This window comes from Ranitomeya variabilis, chromosome 5 (assembly GCF_051348905.1).
Source record: "Ranitomeya variabilis isolate aRanVar5 chromosome 5, aRanVar5.hap1, whole genome shotgun sequence".
Lineage (NCBI taxonomy): Eukaryota > Metazoa > Chordata > Amphibia > Anura > Dendrobatidae > Ranitomeya > Ranitomeya variabilis.
In genome coordinates, this window is record NC_135236.1 from 4,366,006 (window position 1) to 4,392,379 (window position 26,374).

Sequence of the window (26,374 nt, forward strand, 5' to 3'; positions counted from 1 at the left end):
CTGTATCACCCTGCAGGGGACGGCTCATAGCTCTCTTCTATCTGTATCACCCTGCAGGGGATGGCTCATAACTCTCTTCTCTCTGTATCACCCTGCAAGGGATGGCTCATAGCTCTCTTCTATCTGTATTACCCTGCAGGGGACGGCGCATAGCTCTCTTCTCTCTGTATCACCCTGCAAGGGACGGCTCATAGCTCTCTTCTATCTGTATTACCCTGCAGGGGACGGCTCATAGCTCTCTTCTATCTGTATCATCCTGCAGGGGACGGCTCATAGCTCTCTTCTATCTGTAACACCCTGCAGGGGACGGCTCATAGCTCTCTTCTATCTGTATCACCCTGCAGGGGACGGCGCATAGCTCCCTTCTATCTGTATCATCCTGCAGAGGACGGCTCATAGCTCTCTTCTATCTGTATCACCCTGCAGAGGACGGCTCATAGCTCTCTTCTATCTATATCACCCTGCAGGGGACGGCTCATAGCTCTCTTCTATCTGTATCACACTGCAAGGGACGGCTCATAGCTCTCTTCTATCTGTATTACCCTGCAGGGGACGGCTCATAGCTCCCTTCTATCTGTATCACCCTGCAGGAGACGGCTCATAGCTCTCTTCTCCCTGTATCACCCTGCAGGGGACAGCTCATAGCTCTCTTCTATCTGTATCACCCTGCAGGGGACGGCTCATAGCTCTCTTCTATCTATATCACCCTGCAGGGGACGGCTCATAGCTCTCTTCTATCTGTATCACCCTGCAGGGGACGGCTCATAGCTCTCTTCTATCTGTATCACACTGCAAGGGATGGCTCATAGCTCTCTTCTATCTGTATCACCCTGCAGGGGATGGCTCATAGCTCTCTTCTATCTATATCACCCTGCAGAGGACGGCTCATAGCTCTCTTCTATCTGTATCACCCTGCAAGGGACGGCTCATAGCTCTCTTCTATCTGTATCACCCTGCAGGGGACGGCTCATAGCTCTCTTCTATCTGTATCACCCTGCAAGGGACGGCTCATAGCTCTCTTCTATCTGTATCACCCTGCAGGGGACAGTTCATAGGTCTCTTCTATCTGTATCACCCTGCAGGGGACGGCTCATAGCTCTCTTCTATCTGTATTACCCTGCAGGGGACGGCTCATAGCTCTCTTCTATCTGTATTACCCTGCAGAGGACGGCTCACAGCTCTCTTCTATCTGTATCACCCTGCAAGGGACAGCTCTTAGCTCTCTTCTATCTGTATCACCCTGCAGGGGACGGCTCATAGCTCTCTTCTATCTGTATCACCCTGCAAGGGACGGCTCATAGCTCACTTCTATCTGTATCACCCTGCAGGGGACGGCTCATAGCTCTCTTCTATCTGTATCACCCTGCAGGGGACAGTTCATAGCTCTCTTCTATCTGTATCACCCTGCAGGGGACGGCTCATAGCTCTCTTCTATCTGTATCACCCTGCAGGGGACGGCTCATAGCTCTCTTCTATCTGTATTACCCTGCAGGGGACGGCTCATAGCTCTATTCTATCTGTATCATCCTGCAGGGGACGGCACATAGGTCTCTTCTATCTGTATCACCCTGCAGGTGACGGATCATAGCTCTCTTCTATCTGTATCACCCTGCAAAGGACGGCTCATAGCTCTCTTCTATCTGTATCACACTGCAGGGGATGGCTCATAGCTCTCTTCTATCTGTATCACCCTGCAAGGGACGGCTCATAGCTCTCTTCTATCTGTATCACCCTGCAGGGGACGGCTCATAGCTCTCTTCTATCTGTATTACCCTGCAGGGGACGGCTCATAGCTCTCTTCTATCTGTATCACCCTGCAGAGGACGGCTCATAGCTCTCTTCTATCTGTATCATCCTGCAGGGGGTGGCTCATAGCTCTCTTCTCTCTGTATCACCCTGCAGGGGACGGCTCATAGCTCTCTTCTATCTGTATCACCCTGCAGGGGATGGCTCATAGCTCTCTTCTATCTGTATCACCCTGCAGGGGAAGGCTCATAGCTCTCTTCTATCTGTATCACCCTGCAAGGGATGGCTCATAGCTCTCTTCTATCTGTATCACCCTGCAGGGGACAGTTCATAGCTCTCTTCTATCTGTATCACCCTGCAGGGGACGGCTCATAGCTCTCTTCTATCTGTATCACCCTGCAGGGGACGGGTCATAGCTCTCTTCTATCTGTATCATCCTGCAGGGGACGGCTCATAGCTCTCTTCTATCTGTATCACCCTGCAGGTGGCGGCTCATAGCTCTCTTCTATCTGTATCACCCTGCAGGGGACAGCTCATAGCTCTCTTCTATCTGTATCACCCTGCAGGGGACGGCTCACAGCTCTCTTCCATCTGTATCACCCTGCAGTGGACGGCTCATAGCTCTCTTCTATCTGTATCACCCTGCAGGGGACGGTTCATAGCTCTCTTCTATCTGTATCACACTGCAGGGGACGGCTCATAGCTCTCTTCTATCTGTATCATTCTGCAGGAGACAGCTCATAGCTCTCTTCTATCTGTATCACCCTGCAGGGGATGGCTCATAGCTCTCTTCTATCTGTATCACCCTGTAGGGGACGGCTCATAGCTCTCTTCTATCTGTATCACCCTGCAGGGGACGGTTCATAGCTCTCTTCTATCTGTATCACACTGCAGGGGACGGCTCATAGCTCTCTTCTATCTGTATCACCCTGCAGGGGACGGCTCATAGCTCTCTTCTATCTGTATTACCCTGCAGGGGACGGCTCATAGCTCTCTTCCCTCTGTATCACCCTGCAGAGGGTGGCTCATAGCTTTCTTCTCTCTGTATCACCCTGCAGGGGACGGCTCACAGCTCTCTTCTATCTGTATCACCCTGCAGAGGACGGCTCATAGCTCTCTTCTATCTGTATCACCCTGCAGAGGCGGGTCACAGCTCCCTTCTGTCGATATCATCCTGCAGGAGTGGGCTCATAGCTCCCTTGTGAAGTTGGGCACACATTGTGTACTTTGTGACTTACCTCAAAAGTGGCATTGCCAAAGATACTGTTCTGAAAAGTTGGTCCCAGGATGATCAGAGTCACCTCCTTGGAGGAATTCATGATGGACAGGTGGGTCACCATCAAGTTGTTATGCAGCTTAACAAATCCAGCTGGCCGCCCCAGGGGACATTGTACCTCCATCTGCAGGAGGATAAACATGGTGTCAGGAGTAATTGGTACTGTGACCATCAGAGGGCACCACATAATATGTGCCATATCTCGTGTTGCCCCGTGGGGTGGTTCTTCAGGAGATAATAGCAAATGCTCGGCCCTCTGATGTAATAAACAGGAGTGTTGTGTGTATTGCTGGTCCATGTGGGCTGTTATGTGGATGACTTTAGTGGTGTGGGAGGGTGAGGTGCCCTGACACCCAGGTCACTGTCTATATATTCCTCACCTCTTGGGTACAGGTGCAGCTGCAGGTCTGCAGCAGCTGCAGGATATCACTGCCACTGTTGTCCTTAATCTTCACGTCATAGAGAGGTGCGCTGCACGCAACATGTTGAAACGCCTGGAATACTCGCTGACCAACATGGTTCAATACATCAAATGTCAAGTTCCAACCCTGTGACGCCGTGACTAGTGAGAAGACACACAAGCATGGATCAGTACCAGAACTCAGAGGACAGCACATGAGATAGGTAGGACCATATTCATGGCCAGCACCCACTGTAGAAGACACACATGTGGCCATAGCAGAGAAGACAACAGATCAGGAGAGGTCCTTCCTCTAGAGATTAATGATGTGTATAAATACCACCTGCTTGTAATCAGTGTATGTGCATAAAAGCTGAGTGAGTTTCTGGGATCCAGACAGACTCTTGCATCTTTCATCCAGCCACTGACATTTCTGGATTGTGAGTCATGGGGAAAGCACAAGAATTGTCAACTGATCTACAGGAAAAGGTAGTTGAGCTGTATAAAATAGGAAAGGGATACAAAAAGATATCCAAGGGATTGATAATGCCAGTCAGCAGCATATTCTCTGAAAAAAGGTCAAGAAAGAAAAAATGTTGCCAGAGTATGTAAACTTTTGAGCACAACTATAATTGACTGCAGGACTAAACAGCCAAACCAAATGAAACCAGAGAATATAACACTAGACTGCAGAAGTAAACTACAGGACACTAAGGAATATGGAAATAACACTAAACTGCAGAACTAAACTAACAAACTACAGGACAGCAGGGACTATAATACTCAACTGCAGGACTGAACCAACAAATCACAGGACACCGGGGATTGGAGCATGAAACTAGTGGACACCAGGGCCTAGAGTATTAAATCAGTGTACACCAGGGACTTGGCCATTAAACCATTGGACACCATGGACTGGCGCATTACACCAGAGGACACCAATGGCTTAAGCATTAAACCAGAAGACATCAGAGACTGTAGCAACAAACCAGTACACATCAGGGACTGTAGCATTAAACCAGAAGACATCAGATACTGGAGAATTTAACCAGTGGACACCAATGACTGGAGCTTTAAACCAGTAGACACCAATGACTGAAGCATTAAACCAGAAGAAATCAGAAACTGGAGCATTAAACCGGTGAACATCAGAGACTGGAGCATTAAACCAGTGGACACCAATGACTGGACCATTAAACCAGAGGACACCAATGACTGGACCATTAAACCAGAGGACACCAATGACTGGACCATTAAACTAGTGGACACCAATGACTGGAGCATTAAACCAGTGGACACCAATGACTGGACCACTAAACCAGTGGACACCAATGACTGGAGCATTAAACCAGTGGACACCAATGACTGGACCATTAAACCAGAGGACACCAATGACTGGACCATTAAACTAGTGGACACCAATGACTGGAGCATTAAACCAGTGGACACCAATGACTGGACCACTAAACCAGAGGACACCAATGACTGGAGCATTAAACCAATAGACACCAGGGGCTGGATCATTAAACCAGTGGACATCAGAGACTGGAGAATTAAACCGGCGGACACCAGGAACTGGAGCATTAAACCACTAGAAATCAGGGACTGGAGCATTAAACCACTAGAAATCAGGGACTGGAGCATTAAACCAGTAGACATCAGGAACTGGAGCATTAAACCACTAGAAATCAGGGACTGGAGCATTAAACCACTAGAAATCGGGGACTGGAGCATTAATCCAGTAGACATCAAGGACTGGAGCAATAAACCAGTGGACACCAGGGACTGAAGCATTAAACCACTACAAATCAGGATGTTGCGACACAGCTGTCGGGTGACTCAGGACCAGAGGCTCCTATCATGTCCCTAACACTAGGGGGTGCTCGAGCTGGCCCTATTTCCTGGGATACTTCTGAAGGTGAAGATGCCAGAACCTCCACCCTTGCCTTATCTCCTTAGAAAGCCCTCCATCTGTTCTCTTCCCCCACCCAGTGAAAAGGGGGCGCTACTGTGCACCGTAGTACACCAACCTGACAAACAGGGCAACACAAACAAGGGTTAGCAGAAAACTCCAGTCATCCAAAATATTCACTCACATGTAACAGAGGAATGCACCGGGGCGTGGAGGTAGGGGAATAAACCAAAACAGAGAAGGATAAGGAATTACCACACATACAAACCAAGCAACAGTCACAGATAACTCCTCCAACTCTCCTTCTCATATTAATGCAGCGCCCCAGAGTCCTGGTCGTTGCAGTACTGATGCTCCACTGCTAAGGGGAGTGATGGTACGTCTGATGGCACTGAAGGAGTTCACCTGACCAGGTATCACAGACACCAATACACTTCATGGTCTGGCCTCCAGAGGGAGCAAAGGGCACTATGCATTAGGCCACTCCTCACAATCTGGTAAAACTGGGGGTTAGATAGAAAGTTAGAGAGAAGCTGACTGGGTTGGAACCAGGCAACATCCTGTGGCAGAGGGTGTTGCAGGGGAAGATTCAGGGGGGTCCCTGTCAGGGGTGGGATCCTGACATAGGCCTAGCGAACAGGAAAGAATGTTACGGGACCGCGCCTGCACTTAATTGCGGCGGTACTCAAAGAAAGGGCAAGAAGCGAGGTTTATTGGGAAGAGTGAGAAACGAGATCATAGCAAAAAGGAGAAAACACCAGTAGGAGTCGTGCTGTAAGATCGAGGCAACATCCTACTGAGGCGCGACGCTGGTGGCCGGAAACGCCGAGGAAGTATTGGCTCCAAGCATTACTTCAAACCAACGGCAGGACAGTTAACTATAGGTTGGCCGTCTCACCTAAATCACCTAAGCAGACATAGGGGACAACAGTGGGAGAGGGGCGACTCTAGGGTCCCGGAAGAACTCCAGGCCTACCCGTCATACGGGTGCGTCCTAGCCATATCATCTGGGGGACGGAGAAGAATATTAGAAGAGTTGTGTGATAGAGAACACCAGAGAAAGAGAACATCAGAGACAGAAAGGGAACAACAGAGAGAGAGAAAGAGAGAGAGAGAACATCAGAGAGAGAGAGAGAACATCAGAGCAGACACAACAGTTGTGAGGACTATCCCGTGGTGCTCAGCAGGGAAGTACTACAACACACAGGCGCTAGAAGGAAGGCACAGATTTCCACCTGCAAAGGGAACTCTGGATGTGCCATCAGACCGGCCGGTCTCAGACAGCCCTGTTAACAGTACTCTGGATTGAGGACCTTGAAGCCTTCAGTAAAGAGGTAAAGAGACTGCAACCCTGTGTCCTCGTTATTCACCGCGACTTGCACCACGTACCACCATCACACCTTTTATTGGACGCCCCTTAGCCGGGTCACGGACCGGGTCTAGCCACCGTGACAACCCCAGAACTGAGACAGAGAGGCCCGGTACCGGGTACTCCGCGGCCCTGTGACTGGGGGCGCTCCAACTTGGCGTCACGAATAGGATCTACTCAAGCCTGAAGAATCAGGTCATGTGTGCCTTGGAACTGTGATTTATTGTGCTTGAACTGAGATTTATTGCAAGGACTGTGTGCTATAGCCGCCAAAAGTTCCCACCAAAATCGCCGCCATTACAGTGCTAAGAGGAGCGCAGGAGAAGAAGAAGGGCGTGGAAGTGGGCGTAGACGAGCTGAAGAGCGCGAAAAACCATGGCCGCCCAGTCTAAGTATTACTGCATCCTGAGGACGTGTCCGTCAGCTGCTGATGTCCGCCTTCTCATCCACTATGGAGGGTGGGGACAATGGAGACGGGACCGCCCCCAAAGAGAGCGCGGGAAGAAGACACCGAGGAGAAGGCAAAGATGGCGACGTCGGAAGTACCGCATGGGGATGACCCGACCCAGCATGAGGCTGCATTACCCGTCACAGCCCCAGATTCGCCATCGTTGCAGGGACTGGCCCTCACGGAGTTACCGCTGGGCAGACCCAACTGGCCGCCATCCGAGGAGTGTGTGGCTGCAGCTGAGGCCCGACGGATAGCATGCCGCCGGGAGGCCGATGATCGTGTGATCTCTCGGTTGGGCCAGCCTACGGAGGTCCGCCTAACTCCGGTGTCCCCCGCCCTCTCCATCCCGGCCACGGCAGAGTGTGAGCTGCAGGCACAGGGCCTGAGAATCTTGCCGGATGCAGAACACCTGCGGTGCCTGATGACGGCGTGGAGGAATAGACCCCGACCTGCGGCCCAGATCGACCTGACGGGTGCTGAGAAGGTCCCACAGTCACACTGGGGAGTGGTGGTCTCCTTTAACTCCCGGGAAGGAAGGGGAGTTATCCAGGAGATTGGAGAGCCGCTGCAGGTCCGCGTTGACCGGAGGGAAGTGGAGTCCTGCGGTGGTAGATATGACAAGGACCGCGACTTGGAGCCCGGAGACGCAGTGACCTATACCCGATGGAGAAGGGAGATCGGCTGGACGGCTCGGGGCGTTCAGCGGTGCGTCACCCTCCAGGCTGCGGCTGGGACCTCGGAGGACGAATCCCCTGCGGAAAAGGTAACGGAACCCCAGGATATCCCGACCCGCCGTGTACCGGTGGGGCGCGCTCGCTCTCGGTTGAGGAGGGTGGCCCAGGGAGGAGTGCTGCCGCTGCCTGGACGGGGATCGGGCCTCCCTATACCACCATGGGCCGTTTGCCAGGTGAAGCCCGGAAAGAGGCCACCTCTTAATCAGTCAGAATGAGTTCTAAAGTTCTGCAAATGTACATAGTTAACTGTTCGTCTTTTGGTGTTTTTCTGCTGCTGTAACCCGACCAGGGTTAGTTCTTAAAGGGATCCCTTCGTTTACCCGGGATCCCTATTGCTTTTATTTTTGCTTCTGATTTTCCTTTTATTTTTGTCCCACCATGTTACAAAGACTGCTGAATCATGGACGGTGAACGGTTCACGAACTGTACTGTAAATAGTTTGCACCCTCTTAAGGGTGCCCCCTACTGGTTTTACAAAAGAGGGAGCTTTGTGAAGAGACTGATCCTGAATACAGAATGGAAGCTCCTGTCTTAAAAAGACTTGCAGATCGAGAGAGTCTGCACTACCTCAAAGAGACTTGGTTCCCTCTTAAAGGGAACGTTCACCAGTTACACTTAAAGTATAATGTTGCCTTAAGAGAAGTAGTAATAATAATGTTCATACATAGAAGTAATATGTAGTTAGCCAGTTAGTTATAGAAAATGTTTGATAATGTTGCTAGAGATTGAGGACAGGAAAGTGAACCCGTAAGGGGTTAGATGGTGAGTCCTCCTAGGAGCCATAGAGAGATAGCTCAGTGATCCTGTACTAAGAAAGAGAGGCAGTAGGCCTGGGCAGATAGACAGGCGGTCCTGCATATGACAAATCAGAGAGTAAAAAAAGAAAATGTTGCACTTAGAAGAGAGAAATAAAGAAAAAGTTAATTTAACCCCTTAGTGACGGAGCCAAATTTTTGAAATCTGACCAGTGTCACTTTATGTGGTAATAACTCTGCAACGCTTCAACAAATCCCAGTGATTTTGAGATTGTTTTTTCGTGACACATTATTCTTTATGATAATGGTAAATTTAGGCCAATATGTTTTGTGTTTATTTATAAAAAATATCAAAAATTTGAGAAAAATTTAAAAAAATTAGCAATTTTCAAACTTTGAATGATTATCCCTTTAATCCAGATGGCCATACCACAGCAAACCATTAATAAATAACATTTCCCACATGTCAGCTTTACAACAGCACCATTTGTAAAATTTTATTTTATTTTGTTAGCATTTTAGGAGGATTAAAAATGTAGCAGCAATTTTTCATTTTTACAAGGAAATTTACAAAATTTATTTTTTTTAGGGACTTATCCATCTTTGAAGTGACTTTAGGGGTCCTATATATTGGGAAACCCCCAAACGTGATACCATGTTAAACACAGCACCCCCTGACATACTGAAAACTGCAGTCAGGTAGTTTATTAACTCTTCAGGTGCTTTACAAGAATTAATGCAAAGTGGCATGACAGAAATAAAAATGTGCATTTTTACCACCTAAATGTCTCTAACTTCTTAACAGATTACTACAGCCGTCAGACTCTAAGGCCGCTATTTGGTCATGAATTGCCATGGCAAACATCAGGACCACAAAATCATGAGCTGAGAGCACCAGTTTGGTTAAAGAGGAAGCCCCCACACTCTGTTAACCATTTATAATGATGTAGTCACTATTGACAGCAGCATCTAAGGGGTTAAACAGATTTGGACAGTGCAAACACTGACTGTGGCTGATGCAGCAAGTTGTCAGGTATAGTGGACAACCGACAGCTGCTGGATTGTCACCTGTATGGGGAGGCTAGTCCCTTATATCTCAGGTCAGTTAAAAGACGTATTGGCTGTCATTAAGGGGTTAAATTTTAGAGTTTTATGGTAGGCCTTTAGTGGATCCAGCTTATACGTCCTTAGAGGCAAAGTTAAATTATTGTTCAGAATTTGCACTTAGTAGAATACCCGGCTGGGTAGTAGGAGTTATTTATAGACTGTTATTTAAAAATATTTAACCATGTTTGTAACGTTCAAGAGTACTCACCTTCCATAAAGGGAAGCACTGTTTTTTCTTGTTATTGCATTTCAAAATTTGTATGTCTTTTTGCTGACATGTATTGTTGTTTTCTTCCCAGTCTGGGAGTACTGGATTTAACCGGGGAGGAGTGCAGCGCCCCAGAGTCCTGGTCGTTGCAGTACTGTTGCTCCGCCACTAAGGGGGCGATGGTACGTCTGATGGCACTTAAGGAGTTCACCTGACCAGGTATCACAGACACCAATACACTTCATGGTCTGGCCTCCAGGGGGAGCAAAAGGCACTATGTATTAGGCCATTCCTCACAATCTGGTAAAACTGGGGGTTGGATAGAAAGTTAGCCAGAAGCTGACTGGGTTGGAACCAGGCAACATCCTGTGGCAGAGGGTGTTGCAGGGGAAGATTCAGGGGGGTCCCTGTCAGGGGTGGGATCCTGACAGAGGCCTAGCGAACAGGAAAGAACGTTACGGGACCGCGCCTGCACTTCATTGCGGCGGTACCCAAAGAAAGGACAAGAAGCGAGGTTTATTGTGAAGAGTGAGAAACGAGATCATAGCAAAAAGGAGAAAACACCAGTAGGAGTCGTGCTGTAAGATCAAGGCAACATCCTACTGAGGCGCGACGCCGGTGGCCAGAAACGCCGAGGAAGTATTGGCTCCAAGCATTACTTCAAACCAACGGCAGGACAGTTAACTGTAGGTTGGCTGTCTCACCTAAATCACCTAAGCAGACATAGGGGGCAACAGTGGGAGAGGGGCGACTCTAGGGTCCCGGAAGAACTCCAGGCCTACCCGTCATACGGGTGCGTCCTAGCCATATCATCTGGGGGACGGAGAAGAATATTAGAAGAGTTGTGTGAGAGAGAACACCAGAGAAAGAGAACATCAGAGACAGAAAGGGAACAACGGAGAGAGAGAGAGAAAGAGAGAGAGAGAACATCAGAGAGAGAGAGAACATCAGAGCAGACACAACAGTTGTGAGGAATATCCCGTGGTGCTCAGCAGGGAAGTACTACAACACACAGGCACTAGAAGGAAGGCACAGATTTCCACCTGCAAAGGGAACTCTGGAGGTGCCATCGGACCTGCCGGTCTCAGCCAGCCCTGTTAACAGTACTCTGGATTGAGGACCCTGCAGCCTTCAGTAAAGAGGTAAAGAGATTGCAACCCTGTGTCCTCGTTATTCACCGCGACTTGCACCACGCACCACCATCACACCTTTTATTGGACGCCCCTTAGCCGGGTCACGGACTGGGACTAGCCACTGTGACAACCCCAGAACTGAGACAGAGAGGCCCGGTACCGGGTACCCCGCGGCCCTGCGACTGGGGGTGCTCCATTAACATCTCTCCCTCCCTTAGCCATGCAGCAAATGCTAGCTCTGACAAGGATTAGTAACAGAGCCCAGATTATAAAGTGAAAGGAGTCGCTAACCGAGCTCAGCTGCGAGCACAGGGATTTCCAACATGGCCGATTAACCCCTGTTCTGCCAGAAGGAATAAACACCATTAAAATGAAGAAGTGCTTCTTCTTAGCGCTGGAATAGGAGCAATCAGACGCTGCGGTCTTCTCTCTTCACACTGTCGTGGTAACCCCTCGACACAGGGACTGGAGAATTAAACCAGTGGACACCAGGTACTGGAGCAGGATATTTCCAATCCAGTCACATAGGGGGCACAAGATATAGAACACAACGATTTTGGATACATATATATATTCTTACATTTCTCTTTCACGATTAGCTGGTTAATCTGTAACAGAAAACCTGTCATTAGTGATGACTCTGTATAGGATGGAAATATGGATGACTGACATCACAGCTAAAAGGACAGGCTGGGGAGACGGGAGCAACAGAGACAGAGGAGATGGGAGGAACAGAAAGACAAGGTAGACAAGAGGAACGGACAGGCAGTCATGGAAACTATGAAAACTCTCTCGGACTCTGTAGTGCACTCTCCTCCCTCCTCCCCTTCTGTCTGTGGCAGTAGGAGACAAGAGCTAGCAATCTGGCCGCCTCTATGTGAATTACAGATTAGCATATGGGAAATGGGTAAGACTGCGATGTATAGTTGGGACACAGAGAAGTGACCATCTTAATTCAAATGCAGAGAGTCCTTTTGGAGCTCAGGTGACTGAAAGATGGTTCCTTTTGTGAGAAAAACTGAGTTTTAGAGTGGGCAGTTAATTATAGGGAAGGTCTTCTGAGACAATATGTGTTTGCCCATAGACACAGAAGTGGAAGACCCCTTTTGTCCCCAAGAAATTCCTTGTCCCTTCAAAGGAAGTGTTCTACATTTACCATAGACACTTTTTGCCCCTGTAAGGGAATTATTGCATCTTTGGCAAACATATGTCACTGACCGAAATGTTGAATATCAAAGTTTGTATAACTAAGTGTCAGGAACATGAGGTATTTGATTGTCTATGATCACGCACACTGAGCTTTGCTACGTCCATTAAAGCTGCGCACAGACGCTGTGGGCTTTTCCGACACCCCCTTCACTCTGTCTAGGAAGCTCTTCTTCTCCCTTGGCCTGCAGGTAACTCCCTCCCCCCTGAATACAGCTGTAACTGGAATCTCCAGTGTGGGACTCTGTCCCCCCTCCCTCTCGGATGCAGGAGTGTGCTGACAACCAGGCGCCCCAGGGTCCTGGTTGTCACAGTGACATTACTTTCCTCTTTACGCTTGAAGGCAAGGAAGGATAACTTTCACCAGGTAAACACAAGCATGCAACATGTTCACACTCCAGGCCACCAGGGGGAGCTTTTGATCCTATTTACTAGGTGACTCCCCATATATAAGGAGTTTTGGAGGAAAAGTAGAGGAAGTTTCAGTCAGTTTTTGCCAGGAAGCAGACTGGAGCAGTCTGAGGCAGAAGGTGGTGTACGGAGCGGTGTAGCCGCAGTGCTGCAGCTCCTGGGAAGAGATTATACTGAAGCCGAATATATTGCAGTGAGCATGTAGGAGACCGAAGCACAGAAGAGGAACACCAGTGAGAGACCACGAGCAGGCTGCCTCCTTCTGAGGTGCAGAAACCGGTAGCAGGCACACCGAGGACTGTAAGGGGCTCCACGACTAACATCAGAGACCGGCAGGACAGCTAAACTGCAAGTTACCTGTCCGCCTTAACACCCAGGAGGCGCGATGACACCTGTAGAGCTGGGGCATGCTAGAGTCCCTGTAAAAAGGCTCAAGTCACCAGTCATATGGGTTACGTCCTATCCTATATGGGGGACAGAGAGAGAGAGAACATCTGTGAGGACCTTATATGAAGCCATAGGCAGTAAGGAACTACAACACCACAGCGCTAGAGGAAGGCTTTGATTTCCACCTGGATAAGGGGACTCCTAACTTGCCTCCAAGCCGGCCGGACCCTGCCTGCTCTGTGATCTGGTGCCCTGGACTGTGGCTGCTGAAAGTGTTCAGTAAACCAGGTAAAGAGACTGCAAATCTGTGTCCTCGTTCTTTACTGCGCCATTCACCATCTTCTATCTACACACCTGGAGCCCTGGGGATACACTTCACCTGTGGGAAGTTATACCATCTAGCTGCCATAACATCACCCCAGAGGACCCCTTAAAGCAGCGTCAGTCCCCAGTGACCGAATACCACAGGTGGCATCACAAACATAAACTTTATTCCCTTTAAAGACCTTTCCCTTTTACATGGGCGCCCAGGGCCATGGATCGGGTAGCCACCGTGACATCCCCCTGTGAACGCACCCCCCGGTCCCGAGTACCCCACAGCCCAGGCGGGCGACTCACAAACTTAATAGTAAGGCATAACTTGACCCCAATTAGTGACAGAGATATGAAAGTTAAATATTTGGTATCTGCATCAGTCAGGCCATCACCCGTGCGTTTTCCAATTTTCTGTACCCTTGGTATCCGAGAAACATTGCTGCTTAACAGTGGCTCATAGCCACATCATGTTTGGGCTCAAATTAATGCCCAGCTCATGCCCGGAAGAATGGTAGTTCCGTGATCGCTATACAAGGTTGCATCCTGGAGCTACGGGGGATATGAATGCTCCATAACTCTGAGTCCCTCTGAGAAAGTAGGAGTTCATTCCGTAGATCCACCCACTCAGTGATGTCATGACCAACAGGTATAACACCCTGGAGCTCAGTTTTCACTAGCCTTTGACCAGAAAGCTAGCTGAGAGACGCTCTGTAATGCATCTTGATATATGTTCGCCCTTCCCCCGAGCCACATGGTCTGCCATGAGTTAAAATGATATAAGGAACTGTAAGTGTTTTTTTCTTCTGTCAATCCCTTTTTATTTGTAATTGTACTATACATACGATACTTGTCTACTGTTATAATATCTTTTCATACTTTTGTAAACACTACCTACTTTTTGGAGTAAAATATATAAAATTACTAGCTTTGTTTCTCTTTGCTCTGTAACGTACTGTCATGTCCTCTGAAGTGAATTATGCTACTAATTTGGGTTGGCTCCGGACTCGTTATTAAGAAATCGGAGCTGGTGGCAGCGGATTTGTCCTGTGCATTTGGGAGACTTTGTAGCGATGGACGGCGTCAATAACTATTGTTCCCGTCTGAGTGAGAGTAGTTATATCGCCCTCGCTGCAGCATGCCCCTTAGCCAGTACAAAGTAAGGCAGCCTTTCTGGCGACTCATTATCCTAGCTGCAGTACCCTGTCTGACCTGAGGGTAAGGGGGCGCCAGAGAGCTGCAAGTTCCAAACGAGAACTGGGAAGTGGGGTATAGATAAATCCCCTTTAGAAAAGAACTGGGCAACCAAACAACCCTGGTTCATGACATATTAGTGTGAGCGGTGGGGATGATAAAGGTATCCTCCCTGTGATCCGTGAGATATTGGTGGCAGAGCGGTGGGATAATAGAGCATTAGTGATCGGGTTTGAGCAATCATTCCTCTCACTAAAAACTTGCAAAGTTCTTGAGAGGACTTTGCGCAAAAAAGTTTAGGAGAATGAACTCAGTGTTTACTAGTCCTGTGACAATAGTGTGTACTCGCGTTTGCCCCTCCCTTCTCTTTGTTTTTCTATCCGATCTGTTATTTGGCAACCATGGCTATGCTGGGAGAAACCTTTTATAAGAAGCAGACCAAGGACACTCTTGCTGTCTCATGCATGTCGAAGCAGATTGACTCTACGGGCAAAAACAAAAACCAACTGGTTGCAGATCTGGTGCAATGAGAAGCCGCTCAAGACCGCTCTCAGAGCTCAGTGGATGCAGATGCCAGCACAAGGGAAAATGGTGCTGCAGCAGAGGTCCAACCACTGAATACTACTTTCAACCAGGGTGGATTGGACCCCAACCTTCTGGCGGCCTTGGAACAACTCCCTGCCAACGACCATGTTGGACGTCTGCAGCTGTTCCAGCAATACCAGGAGAGAGCTGAGCGGGAGGCGGAGAGAGCCGAGCGGCAAGCGGAGCGGGAATACCAGCTGGAGTTACCCCGGCTCCAAGTCGTCCCAGTCCAGCCTTGAGCCCAACAGCGCTCAAATCCCAAAACCTCGGCCCGAGCACTTTCCTGTGATGGAAAAGTATGGGGACTTGGACACTTTTCTGAGGGCCTTTGAGAAGGCCTGTGACAGTACCGGCTGCCTGAGAACCAATGGGCCCGATACCTGACCCTCGCGCTAAGAGTCAAAGCTCTGAGGGTGTTTGCTTCTCTCCCGCCAGACCAAGCAGAAAACTATGAGGCCATCAAGCAGGCCCTGATAAAGTACCAGCTTACACCTGAGGTTTACCACAGAACATGTGGAAGCCAGTCACCACCAGCTGGAGAGGGGGTAAGCCTGCAACCAACCTCAGTGTCCCTGCCAGCCAACTCACCAGAGGCCCTGTCCTCGTTGCCAACAGCACCAGACCTACCACCGACCATCACCAGTGTTTTCCCTGCAAACGGACTGGTCATATCAGCGCCAACTGTCCGGAGAAGCAGAGGAACCCCTCAGCCAAGGCCCCAGGGCTTAATGCAGCAGTTCTTTTGTTGGGTGAGGAGGTTGGGAGGATGTATGACAAGGTGCAGCACGTTACCATGGGGGGCCATGTCGCTCAAGGCCTCAAGGACACTGGGGCTGAACGAACACTCATCGGACCCAAACTGGTGGCCCCTGAAGAGATTATTCTGGGGAAAACCATGACTGTCTCTGGAATTGGGGGCATCCGCTGTCCCCTGCCAATGGCCCGGGTGTATATAGATTGGGGTGCCGGAAGCAGAGTTGTCATGATCTCTGCAGGCAGAGATCATAGCAAGCCTATAGAGGGACAAGCTCTCGGAAGATGGAATAATACTGACCATGAACTAAGCCTGCCGCGCAACTAGAAATAGCCAGGTAGCATTTCCTATTTATCGCTAGATGCCCAGCTCTGGCCTAAGACCTAAATAGCTAGCAGAGGGAAATATAAGACCTGGCTCACCTCTAGAGAAATATTCCAAAGAAGACAGTAGCCCCCCACATATAATGACGGTGAGTTCAGATGAAACAACAAACGCAGCAGGAAAATAGTCTTAGCAAATTTGAGGTCCGCTTACTAGATAGCAGAAGACAGATAGTATACTTTCATGGTCAGCAGAAAAACACTAACAAAACACCATCCAGAGATTACCTTAAACTCTGGCATTAACTCATAACGCCAGAGTAGCAATCCCTGATCCACGAGAGCTTTCCAGACACAGTAACAAAACTTCAGCTGTGAACTGGAACAAATAGGCAAAACAAAACATGGACAAAAGTCCAACTTATCTAGTAGTTGTCAGAAGCAGGAACAAGCACTGAGAGGCATCAGATAACATTGTTGACCGGCAAGAAACCACCAGAGAAATGAGCTTAAATAGCGACACCCACTACTGATGGAATCAGGTGAAACAGGAAAGAGGATGACAAGTCCAATTCCACAAGCGGCCACCGGGGGAGCCCAGAATCCAAATTCACAACACAGAGTGAAGGAAGTGGGGTTGTCCGAAAACTTGCCCAACAAAGTTTTATGGGGGACTGATTTGGGGTGGATGGTTGCATGTTATGTCCCTGACCCTCGCCAAGTTAATGCTGCTGATAGTGATGGGAAATTGCAGGTGTTACCTGACAATGCATTACCGATTGATGATGTTACTGATAATAATTTTTCTGAAAATGCAGAGGGTAATACTGATGATGCTGATGATGTAAATGTGCATGTGTACCTGCTAACCATTTATGCCCCAAGGATGATGTGTTCACAGGTGCAGGAGTGCTTAGCCACGTCACTCTGCGGGGTGGCATGGCTGAGGAACCCCTAACAGGAGCAAGCGATGGTGCTAAGGGAAATGGGTTGATGCATGGGAACCGTGACGAAGGTGATGCCGTGCAAATGACCAGTGCCACAGAGGAAGGTAACTGCCCCATAAGTAGCACTGCTCCTGAGATGTTGGGGGTGGATGGGGAGGTAGTACCCATACCAGCGCTGTGCTGGCTGATGGATCTGTGGAAATCCCTGGGGAGACAGCCTACGTAGCTGCTGTCACCCACAGTCAGAGTGCCGGAAACGCAGATAGCGTTCTGCCTTCTGGACCCTCCTCAGTCACAGGAGTGACTGAACCAGAAATGGACCCAGAGAAGGGCCCAGAGGGTTCACGTGGGGAATGGACCCTGACGTCGCTTCTGGCTGCCCCTAGCCAGGAGTTCCAGACTGCTCTGCACTCAGATGCCAGCCTGGAGAATTTGAGACACCTCGCCGAGACGCCCACCTCCGTGACTGATAAGGAGAGGGTGTTCTGGGAACAAAGGAGGTTGTATCAGGAGACAGTACCCAGAAAATCCCAAAGGGAGTGGTTGAGGGAAAAACAGCTGGTCGTTTCGTACCAATTCAGGGGTGAATTGTTGCAGATTGCCCGTGAGATTCCACTCGCTGGACACTTGGGGATCAGCAAAACTAAGGCCCGGCTGTCTCAACACTTCTATTGGCCCAAGATGGGGACAGATGTGGTAAACTACTGCCGCTCCTGTATCACCTGCCAAAGAGTGGGGAAGGCGGGGCCTGCCCTTAAGGCTCCCCTGATCCCTTTGCCAGTGATAGAGGAGCCTTTCCAGGGGATTGCGGTGAACATTGTGGGCCCGCTGGCCATCCCCAGCAGCTCTGGAAAGCAATACATCCTTACTGTGGTAGGCTAGGCTACCCGGTACCCAGAGGCAGTGGCTCTGTCCTCAACCAGGGTGGATAAGGTGGCGGATGCACTGTTGGCCATCTTTTCTTGGGTAGGATTTCCCAGGGAGATGCTTACCGATCAAGGGACTCAATTCATGTCTCACCTACTGGAAGCTCTCTGTAAGAAAATGCAGGTGAAGCGTCTGGTATCGAGTGTGTATCACCCACAGACCAATGGCTTGTGTGAGCGCTTCAACGGTACCCTCAAACAGATGCTACGCATGCTGGTTGAGACCCAAGGACACAACTGGGAGTGGTACCTCCCACACCTGCTATTCGCTTACCGAGAGGTTCCGCAGGCCTCAACGGGGTTCTCCCCTTCGAGCTCCTGTACGGCAGGCGAGTCCTGGGACCCCTTGGGCAGGTAAGGGAATCTTCGGAAGAGGAGCTGAACCCTTCTGAAGTGTCCATAGTGGAGTATGTCATTCGCTTCCATGACAAAATGCAGACCTTGACGCAGTTGGTGCATGACAACATGAGGCAGGCTCAGGCTGACCAGAAGCACTGGTACGACCAGAACACCCCGGAGCAGACCTACCAGGTGTGTCAAAAGGTGTGGGTGCTGGTCCCCGTACCAAACAATAAGCTTCAGGGAATGGGAAGACCTGTGCATCGTCCACCAACAGCTCAACCACGTCATCTATGTGGTCACGCTTGACCACGCTCGGGGTAGGCGAAAGGCCTTTCACGTCAATATGATGAAGGCTCATCATGAATGTGAAGCCTACGTCCTACCGGTCTGCAGCTTACCCGAAGATGAGGAGGAAGACCCCCTCCTGGACATGATGGCCCAAGCCAAGGTCGGTGGGTCCATCGATGACGAGGTAAGCGCCTTGCTATCTGAACCCCAGCGGTCACAGTTGCGGACCATGCTGAAACCCTTCCAGGCCGTGTTCTCCAACCGACCTGGAAGGACTGAGTTAGCGGTCCACGAGGTGGGCACCGGGAATCATGCCCCACTACGGTGAACACCCTATCGGATCTCCGACAAGGTGCAGCAGGTTATGCGCCAGGAGATCGATGCAGATGGGTTGTCCCTCCAGAGCGAACCTGCCGAGGTGCGCATGGAGGAGTATCGAAAAGGTCCTGCCTCCGTAGCGCAGTCCAAAAGGGGGAGGTGTCAGGAACATGAGGTATTTGATTGTCTATGATCACGCACACTGAGCTCTGCTACATCCATTAAAGCTGAGCACAGATACTGTGGGCTTTTCCGACCCCCCTCTTCACTCTGCCTAGAAAGCTATTCTCCGTTGGCCTGCAGGCAACTCCCTCCCCCCTGAATACAGCTGTAACTTGAATCTCCAGTGTGGGACTCTGTCCCCTCTCCCTCTCGAATACAGGAATGTGCAGAAAACCGGTTTGTCTGAAACCATGTGCTCCTTTTATTCATGTACAAACTTAATAGTAAGGCATAACTTGACCCCAATTAGTGACAGAGATATGAAAGTTATATATTTGGTATCTGCATTGGTTGGGCCATCCCCCAGTGCGTTTTCCAATTTCCTGTACCCTTGGTATCCGAGAAATGGATTACTGCTTAACAGGGGCTCATAACCACTTCTTGTTTGGGCTCAAATTAACACCCAACTCATGTCCGGAAGAATGGTAGTTCTGTGCTCACTATCCGTAGTTGCATCCTGGAGCTACAGTGGATATGAATGTTCCATAACTCTGAGTCTCTCTGAGAAAGTAGGAGTGCATTCCATAGCTCCGCCCACTCAGTGATGACACGACCAAGGGGTATAAGACCCTGAGAGGTCAGTTTTCAGTAGCCTTTAACCAGAAAGCTAGCTGAGAGACGCTCTGTAATGCATCTTGATATACGTTCGCCTTTCCCCCGAGCCACATGGTCTGACATTAGCTGAAATGATATAAGGAACTGTGTTTTTTCTTCTGTTAATCCCTTTTTATTTGAAATTGCACTGTACATATGATACTTGTCTACTTTTATAATATCTTTTCATACTTTTGTAAACACTGCCTACCTTTTTGGAGTAAAATATATAAAATTACTAGCTTCGTTTCTCCTTGCTCTATAACGTACTGTCATGTCCTCTGAAGTGAATTATGCTACTAATTTGGGTTGGCTCCGGACTCGTTATTAATTAAGAAATTGGAGCTGGTGGCAGCGGATTTGTCCTGTGCATTTGGGAGACTTTGTAGCGATGGACGGCGTCAATAATTATTATTCCCGCCTGAGTGGGAGTAGTTATATCACCCTCACTGCAGTGTGCCCCTTAGCCAGTACAAAGTAAGGCAGCCTTTCTGGTGACTAATTATCCTAGATGCAGTACCCTGTCTGACCTGAGGGTAAGGGGGCACAAGAGAGCTGCAAGTTCCAAACCGGACCTGGGAAGTGGGATATAGATAAATCCCTTTTGGAAAAGAACTGGGCAACCAAACAACCCCGGTTCTTGACATATTAGGGTGAGTGGTGGGGATGATAAAGATATCCTCCCTGTGATCCGTGACACTAAGATTGTGATTAGACATGCATTTCCAGTGCCAGGGCGAACTAGGGAAGAGATACATATTTTCTCATAACCGTAACTCCAGCCTATAAGCTCCAAATCCATAATGAGCAAATAACTGACAACAGCCATGTCATGTTTGATCTCTGGGAAAAGGTAAAATCCCGATATTAATATGGTGGTGTTCTGGCGATCTCAAACTTCTGCGAGCATCCAAAAGTTATGGCATAAGTTGGAGTTTTCATAAAATCTTGAAGGGCTAAGGGCAACTCAGAACACGGCCCGCGTGTGGTCATCAAGGGGTGTGTGTGGGTGACGGGTGTTACTCAGGTGCTAATAAAAGATCCAGCCAAATTATGGTCTGGGTTCCTGTAGAGAGCTGCACATCATGCATGCATGAATCCAGTTTACGTAACGGCCCCATGCGAAGCACTCTCATTTGGCTAATCTTAATCATCTCTGCAATCTGTGTAGTAAGTTCTCTTGTTAATCCCTTTTATTTCATGCAACTGTACACGCTGTATTGTTTTTGTCTCCTTTGTAAAATCTTTTGTATATTTTTCATAAACACTGCCTCCCTTTGGATTAAATATAAAATGTAATAGTTCTGCTCCTTTTGTTCTGTAAATCACGCCTAAAAGTCATAGGCTGCCTATCAGGCCTCCAGTCAGCCTGTATAATAAAAAAAAATTGGTGGTGGCAGTGAGTAGTCTGGGGTTATCGTGGAGTTAGCAGAGATCGTATGGTGGTTTATACACTACAAATGGGTTGGAGTCAGAAGTGGATATACCATAAGCCCACTGTTAATTTCCCAATATCCGGACTACTAGTGGTGACACCTGCGGCCTTCTTAGTTAATCGTCAGTCAATCGTGCAATTGTCCGGACGATAGGGGGCAGCAGAGAGCTGTTCAACACAGATCACAGAAGGTGGTTCTGAGTGACCTTCCCGGCCTGCAATAACCAGGACAAATTGGTGGCAAGCAGTGGGATTTTACAGATCATCAGTAATCTGGTTTGAGAAATCATGCCGGTCACTGAAAACTTACACGGTTCTTGCGATAATTTTGTGCAGAGTTTTTTAGGATTCAGACTCAGTGTTTTAATTTTTTTATATGGGACATTACTGTACAGGTAGCAGTAACACCCCTCTCACTCTTGTTTTTCTCTCTGGTCTTTTATTTGGTAATGATGGCTAGGCTTGGAGAGCCTTGGTATAAGCAGCAGTCCAAGGCCACTCTTACTACACTCTGCGCACTGAGATAGATTGACTCCACGGGCAAAACCAAGCACAAAATGGTTGCTGAACAGTTGCAAGGTGCCGCAGAGCCAGTCCATCACCAGAGCCCTGATGAAAGAGAGATCAGTCAAGGTGTAGGTAGCACTGCTGCAGAGGTCCCTCCTGTGAATACCAGCCATACCCGCAACCAGGGTAGTGTGGACCCCCACTTACATATGGCCGTGGAACAACTCAACGCAGATAATCGCAAGGGACGACTGCAGCTGATCCTGAAAGCGAGCAGAGCAACAAGCCCAGGCTGAGAAAGCTGAGCGTCCAAGCTGAGCATCAGTACAAGCTGGAGTTAGCCCAAATCCAGATGCAGAGATAGACACCATCGAACAGTGAGTCCAGCAGTACCAACAGCTTTAAACCCAGTTCTGAACATTTTCCTGTCATGGACAACAACGGGGACTGGGACATATTTTTTCAGGGGGTTAAAAAAGCCTGCAGACAGCACCAGCTGCCTGGTCCCGATGATTAACCCGAAGACAGCACCAGCTGCCTGGTCCCGATGTTTAACCCCAGGGCTCTGAGGAAAAGCTCTGGAGGTGTTTGCTTCTCTCCCTCGAGACCAGGACAGAGACTATGAGGCCATAAGCAAGCCTTGATTAAAAGGTACCAGCTGACACCAGAGGTGTACTGCAAAAAGTTCTGGGTTCTCCAGCGTGGACCACATGACAGCTATAGTGATGTGGTGAACGGGCTCAGTACCATCTTTGAGCAGTGGGTCCAAGGACTGTCAATCACCACCTTTGAGGAGCTGAAGGATCTGATGGTGAAGGACAAATTTCTTCATCTTTTCCCTATGGAGGTGTGACAGTGACAGTTCGTGCTGGACCAGGAGCCAATGGAGACCACTAAAGCACCATAGATTGCTGACACTTAGGAGGCCAACCATACTGAGGTGCGGAAGTCAGCCATTGCCAGCTGGAAAGGGCATAAGTTAACAACCACCCTGACTGCCCCTGCTATCCAGACCCTAGGGGGTCCTACCCCATTTTCCAGCACCCAGCCTGCATCTGACTCCAAGCAGTGCTATGCCTGCGACTGAACTGGTCACATCAACTTCGTCTGCTCAGAGAGGCAGAAGATGAACCCCACACCTAAGGCCCTGGAGCTTAGTGCAGCCATTCTTTTTGTGGGTGGAGCGGTTGGGAGAGCCCTTGAGAATTTACAACCGGTTACTGTGGGCAACAACTTTACTTTTGGGTTTAGGGACACCGACGCCAAGCGAACCCTCATCCACCCTGAGTTTTGGTTACTGGAAGAACTCATGCGTGGGCCCTGACTGTCACCGGGTTTGATAGTGTTCGCCATCCCTTACTGATGGTCCGTGGTTTTCCTGGTTTGGAGTGTGGAGTGGGGGTGTCGGAGAAACTCCCCATAAATGTGTTATTGGGAGGTGATCTGGGACGGTTGGTTGCCCACTTCATCCCTGACAAATCTCCCAGATTTGATATGTCTTCCTAGTGAAAGTATGTGTTGTGGTAAATGATACCTCAGCCACATCACGCTGTGAAGTGATCTTGCTGAGGATCCCCTCAAAGGAGTCAGCAAAGTGCTAAGAGTGATAGGAGCAGGTCCAAAGATCATGCCTTATGCCCTAAGCGGCAGACCAATAAACATACATGTAAGGATGAGGCACAGGATGAGGATGAGGCATAGGCCTGTAAACGCTTCCACACAGTCACAAAGGAAAGACGGAGGAAAATAAAAAGAACCAAAAAGCAAACAGAAAACATAGAAACTTCCCAGAATCCCAGAACCTAAACAAAAAGAAAGACAAGGGTGCTGGGGAGGAAGACACACAAACAAACCGCAAGAAATGCAACAGAGATTAACCAGGCAAAATATTCCCTAGCAGAGGGGCTGTAACTCCAAGCATCCAAACATCCATCAATCTTGTAGTATAGCCAGCAACTAAGTAAGGAGCAAGATGAGTATAAACAACCCCTCCTAAGATGTGATAGAACAGAACCAAATGAGGAGGTGAGATACACCTGAATAGCAGCAAACCAAAGAAAGGAAAGAAAAGAGAGCCATCAGCAGTTGGATAAAGACCAAACAGGGTGTGGCTCAGCAGAGAAAGAAACTGACCATGCAGCATGGGGTCATCGGATCAAGTCCCGAAACCGAGCCATGAAAGATAAACTGTGTTCTACAGCTGCTGATGGAGGACACTATGGGAGCACACACAAGACAAAGACTTCTTGAGAGATGTGAAGGATGACTTACCTGGAGAAGGTGCTGCATGCCGGAGGGAAGCCCTTTCAATATTGGAGTGTCTAGTTGATAACTTGGTGGGGCAGATGGTGCACTTGTAACCGGGGGTGCATATGGTGCAATGAGACTGTAGCTCGGAGGCTCATCTTCAGGAGGTCTAGTCTGGGGTGATGATGAATCTGCAAAGAGTTTAGACACTAAATGCCACCCTTATATCGAACATAAGTGCATGGCTTCACTATAAGTTGTAGATTACAGTGGCTTGCTCCAGGATATACCTATATTATTCACCTTCACCTGGACTCGGACCATTTTCCCTGTCCCTGCTGCTAAAAACCATCTCCATAATAGGATGCTTCCACCATTTTTCACTGTGGGGATGGTGTTCTTGGGGTGATGAGCTGTGTTGTATTGGCACCAGACATAGCGTTTACCTTTGTGGTTAAAAAGTTCAAAATTGGTCTCATCGGACCACAGCACATTCCTCCATACATTTGGGGATTCTCCCACATGTCTTTTGGCAAACTCAAAAAGAGCCTTACAATTTTTGTGTATGTGTGTAAAGGCTTTATTCTGGCCAGTCTTCCATAAAGGCCACCTATATGGAGTGTACGGATTATTGTGGTCATATGGACAGATACTCCAGTCTCTGCTTGGGAACTCTGCAGCTCCTTCAGGGTTACCTTTGATCTCTGTGCCTCTCTGATTAATGCCCTCCTTGCCGGGTCGAGCGTTTTGATGAGCGCACTCTCTTGGCAGGTTTGTTGTGGTACTATGTTCTCTCCATCTGATGATAATGGATTTGATAGTGCTCCGAGGATCATCAGAGATTGGGAGATTTGTTTAGAACCCAACCCTGACTTGTACTTCTCAGCAACCTTGTCCCTGACTTGTTTTGGAGATCTCCTTGATCTTCATGGTGTTTGGATATCTCCTTGATCTTCATGGTGTTTGGAGATCTCCTTGATCTTCATGGTGTTGTTTGGAGATCTCCTTGATCTTCATGGTGTTGTTTGGAGATCTCCTTGATCTTCATGGTGTTGTTTGGAGATCTCCTTGATCTTCATGGTGTTGTTTGGAGATCTCCTTGATCTTCATGATGTTGTTTGGAGATCTCCTTGGTCTACATGGTGTTGTTTGGAGATATCCTTGGTCTTCATGGTATTGTTTGGTTAATGGTGCCTCTTGTTAATGGTGTTGCAGCCTCTGTGGCTTTCAGATAAGGTAAAATGTACATAATGACCGAACATGTGACACTTAGATTGCTCACAGTCGGACGTCCTGTCACTAAGCATGGGACTTATGAAGGGTATTGCTTGCACCAGAAATTTTTAGGGGCTTCAAGAAAAGTGTTGAATACATATGCACATGCCAATTTTTAGCTATTTGATCTCATAAATGTAATTTCTGGCTATAGTTTTCTCATTTCACCAACTTAGACTTTTTAGTGCTGATGCATCACACACAAATCGCATTACGAAATATGTACACACAGGTTGTAATGTAACAAAATAGGCAAAAAGCCATGGGGATGAATACTTTCACAAGCCACTGTATAGCCATGGAAAGAAGAGCTGACACTCTTTCCTTTCGTTTCCTCTACCACCCCACTTCTGTAATGTTGCCGCCTCCTGCAGAGAGGTCAGTAGGAATAGTAAACATCAGGCTGTTAATAGAGGCCTTTCCTGAATTCAAAGAGCCACACAGAGCAATGGTGCAGAGGGGCCACGTACCAGATATGAAAATTGAGCATTTAGTCCCAGGTGTAGGTGCTATTGATATGGGAGACATATTTTTAGCATTGTGGCGCAGTGCAGAATACAACACAATCACCGTACTTGTATTGCTCTGCGGCCTGCCTATTAGTCAGAATTAATAGAGGTCAGGTGGATAAAGTCGTATATGCCATGTCTCATATGTATAGAAAGCTAACATTGTAATAGGAAATATGGCATTAATATCTCCCACCTTGGACCTACAAGGGGCAGAACGTCATAAGATCGGGGAGCTCATAATTTTTGGTACCAGAGTCCGCATCTCATTTACCATCTGAGGTCACCGGAGGTTGTAGGTGGGAGCGGCTGGTACCTGATAAAAGCCGGTTCTGCCCTGGCTCCCATGTCCAGTGCTGGGAGATACAGTGCACTGTAAGGACTGCGCTATTTTCTAAATAGAGAACTCCCCTCCTCCACATCTGCGCCGTTCCTGTGACATCAGGTCTTGTAACTTTCGTTTGTTTCTCCCATTTATTTTTATGTGACTGCATATACTGG

General features: G+C 48.6%; 1 protein-coding gene across 1 annotated transcript in view; it reads right to left on the minus strand.

Annotated features, from left to right (window-relative positions):
- The window catches only part of LOC143774144 (phospholipid scramblase 2-like), a 39,277-nt gene that overhangs the window by 10,384 nt on the left and 2,519 nt on the right, over positions 1-26,374 (minus strand). Inside the window, exons 2-5 of the mRNA XM_077261476.1 lie at positions 24,114-24,280; positions 11,672-11,699; positions 3,403-3,584; positions 2,985-3,146 (exon numbers count right to left, since the gene is read on the minus strand). Of these exons, the coding sequence (XP_077117591.1) occupies positions 2,985-3,146; positions 3,403-3,584; positions 11,672-11,699; positions 24,114-24,280 (539 nt within the window). The remainder of the gene's footprint in view (positions 1-2,984; positions 3,147-3,402; positions 3,585-11,671; positions 11,700-24,113; positions 24,281-26,374) is intronic.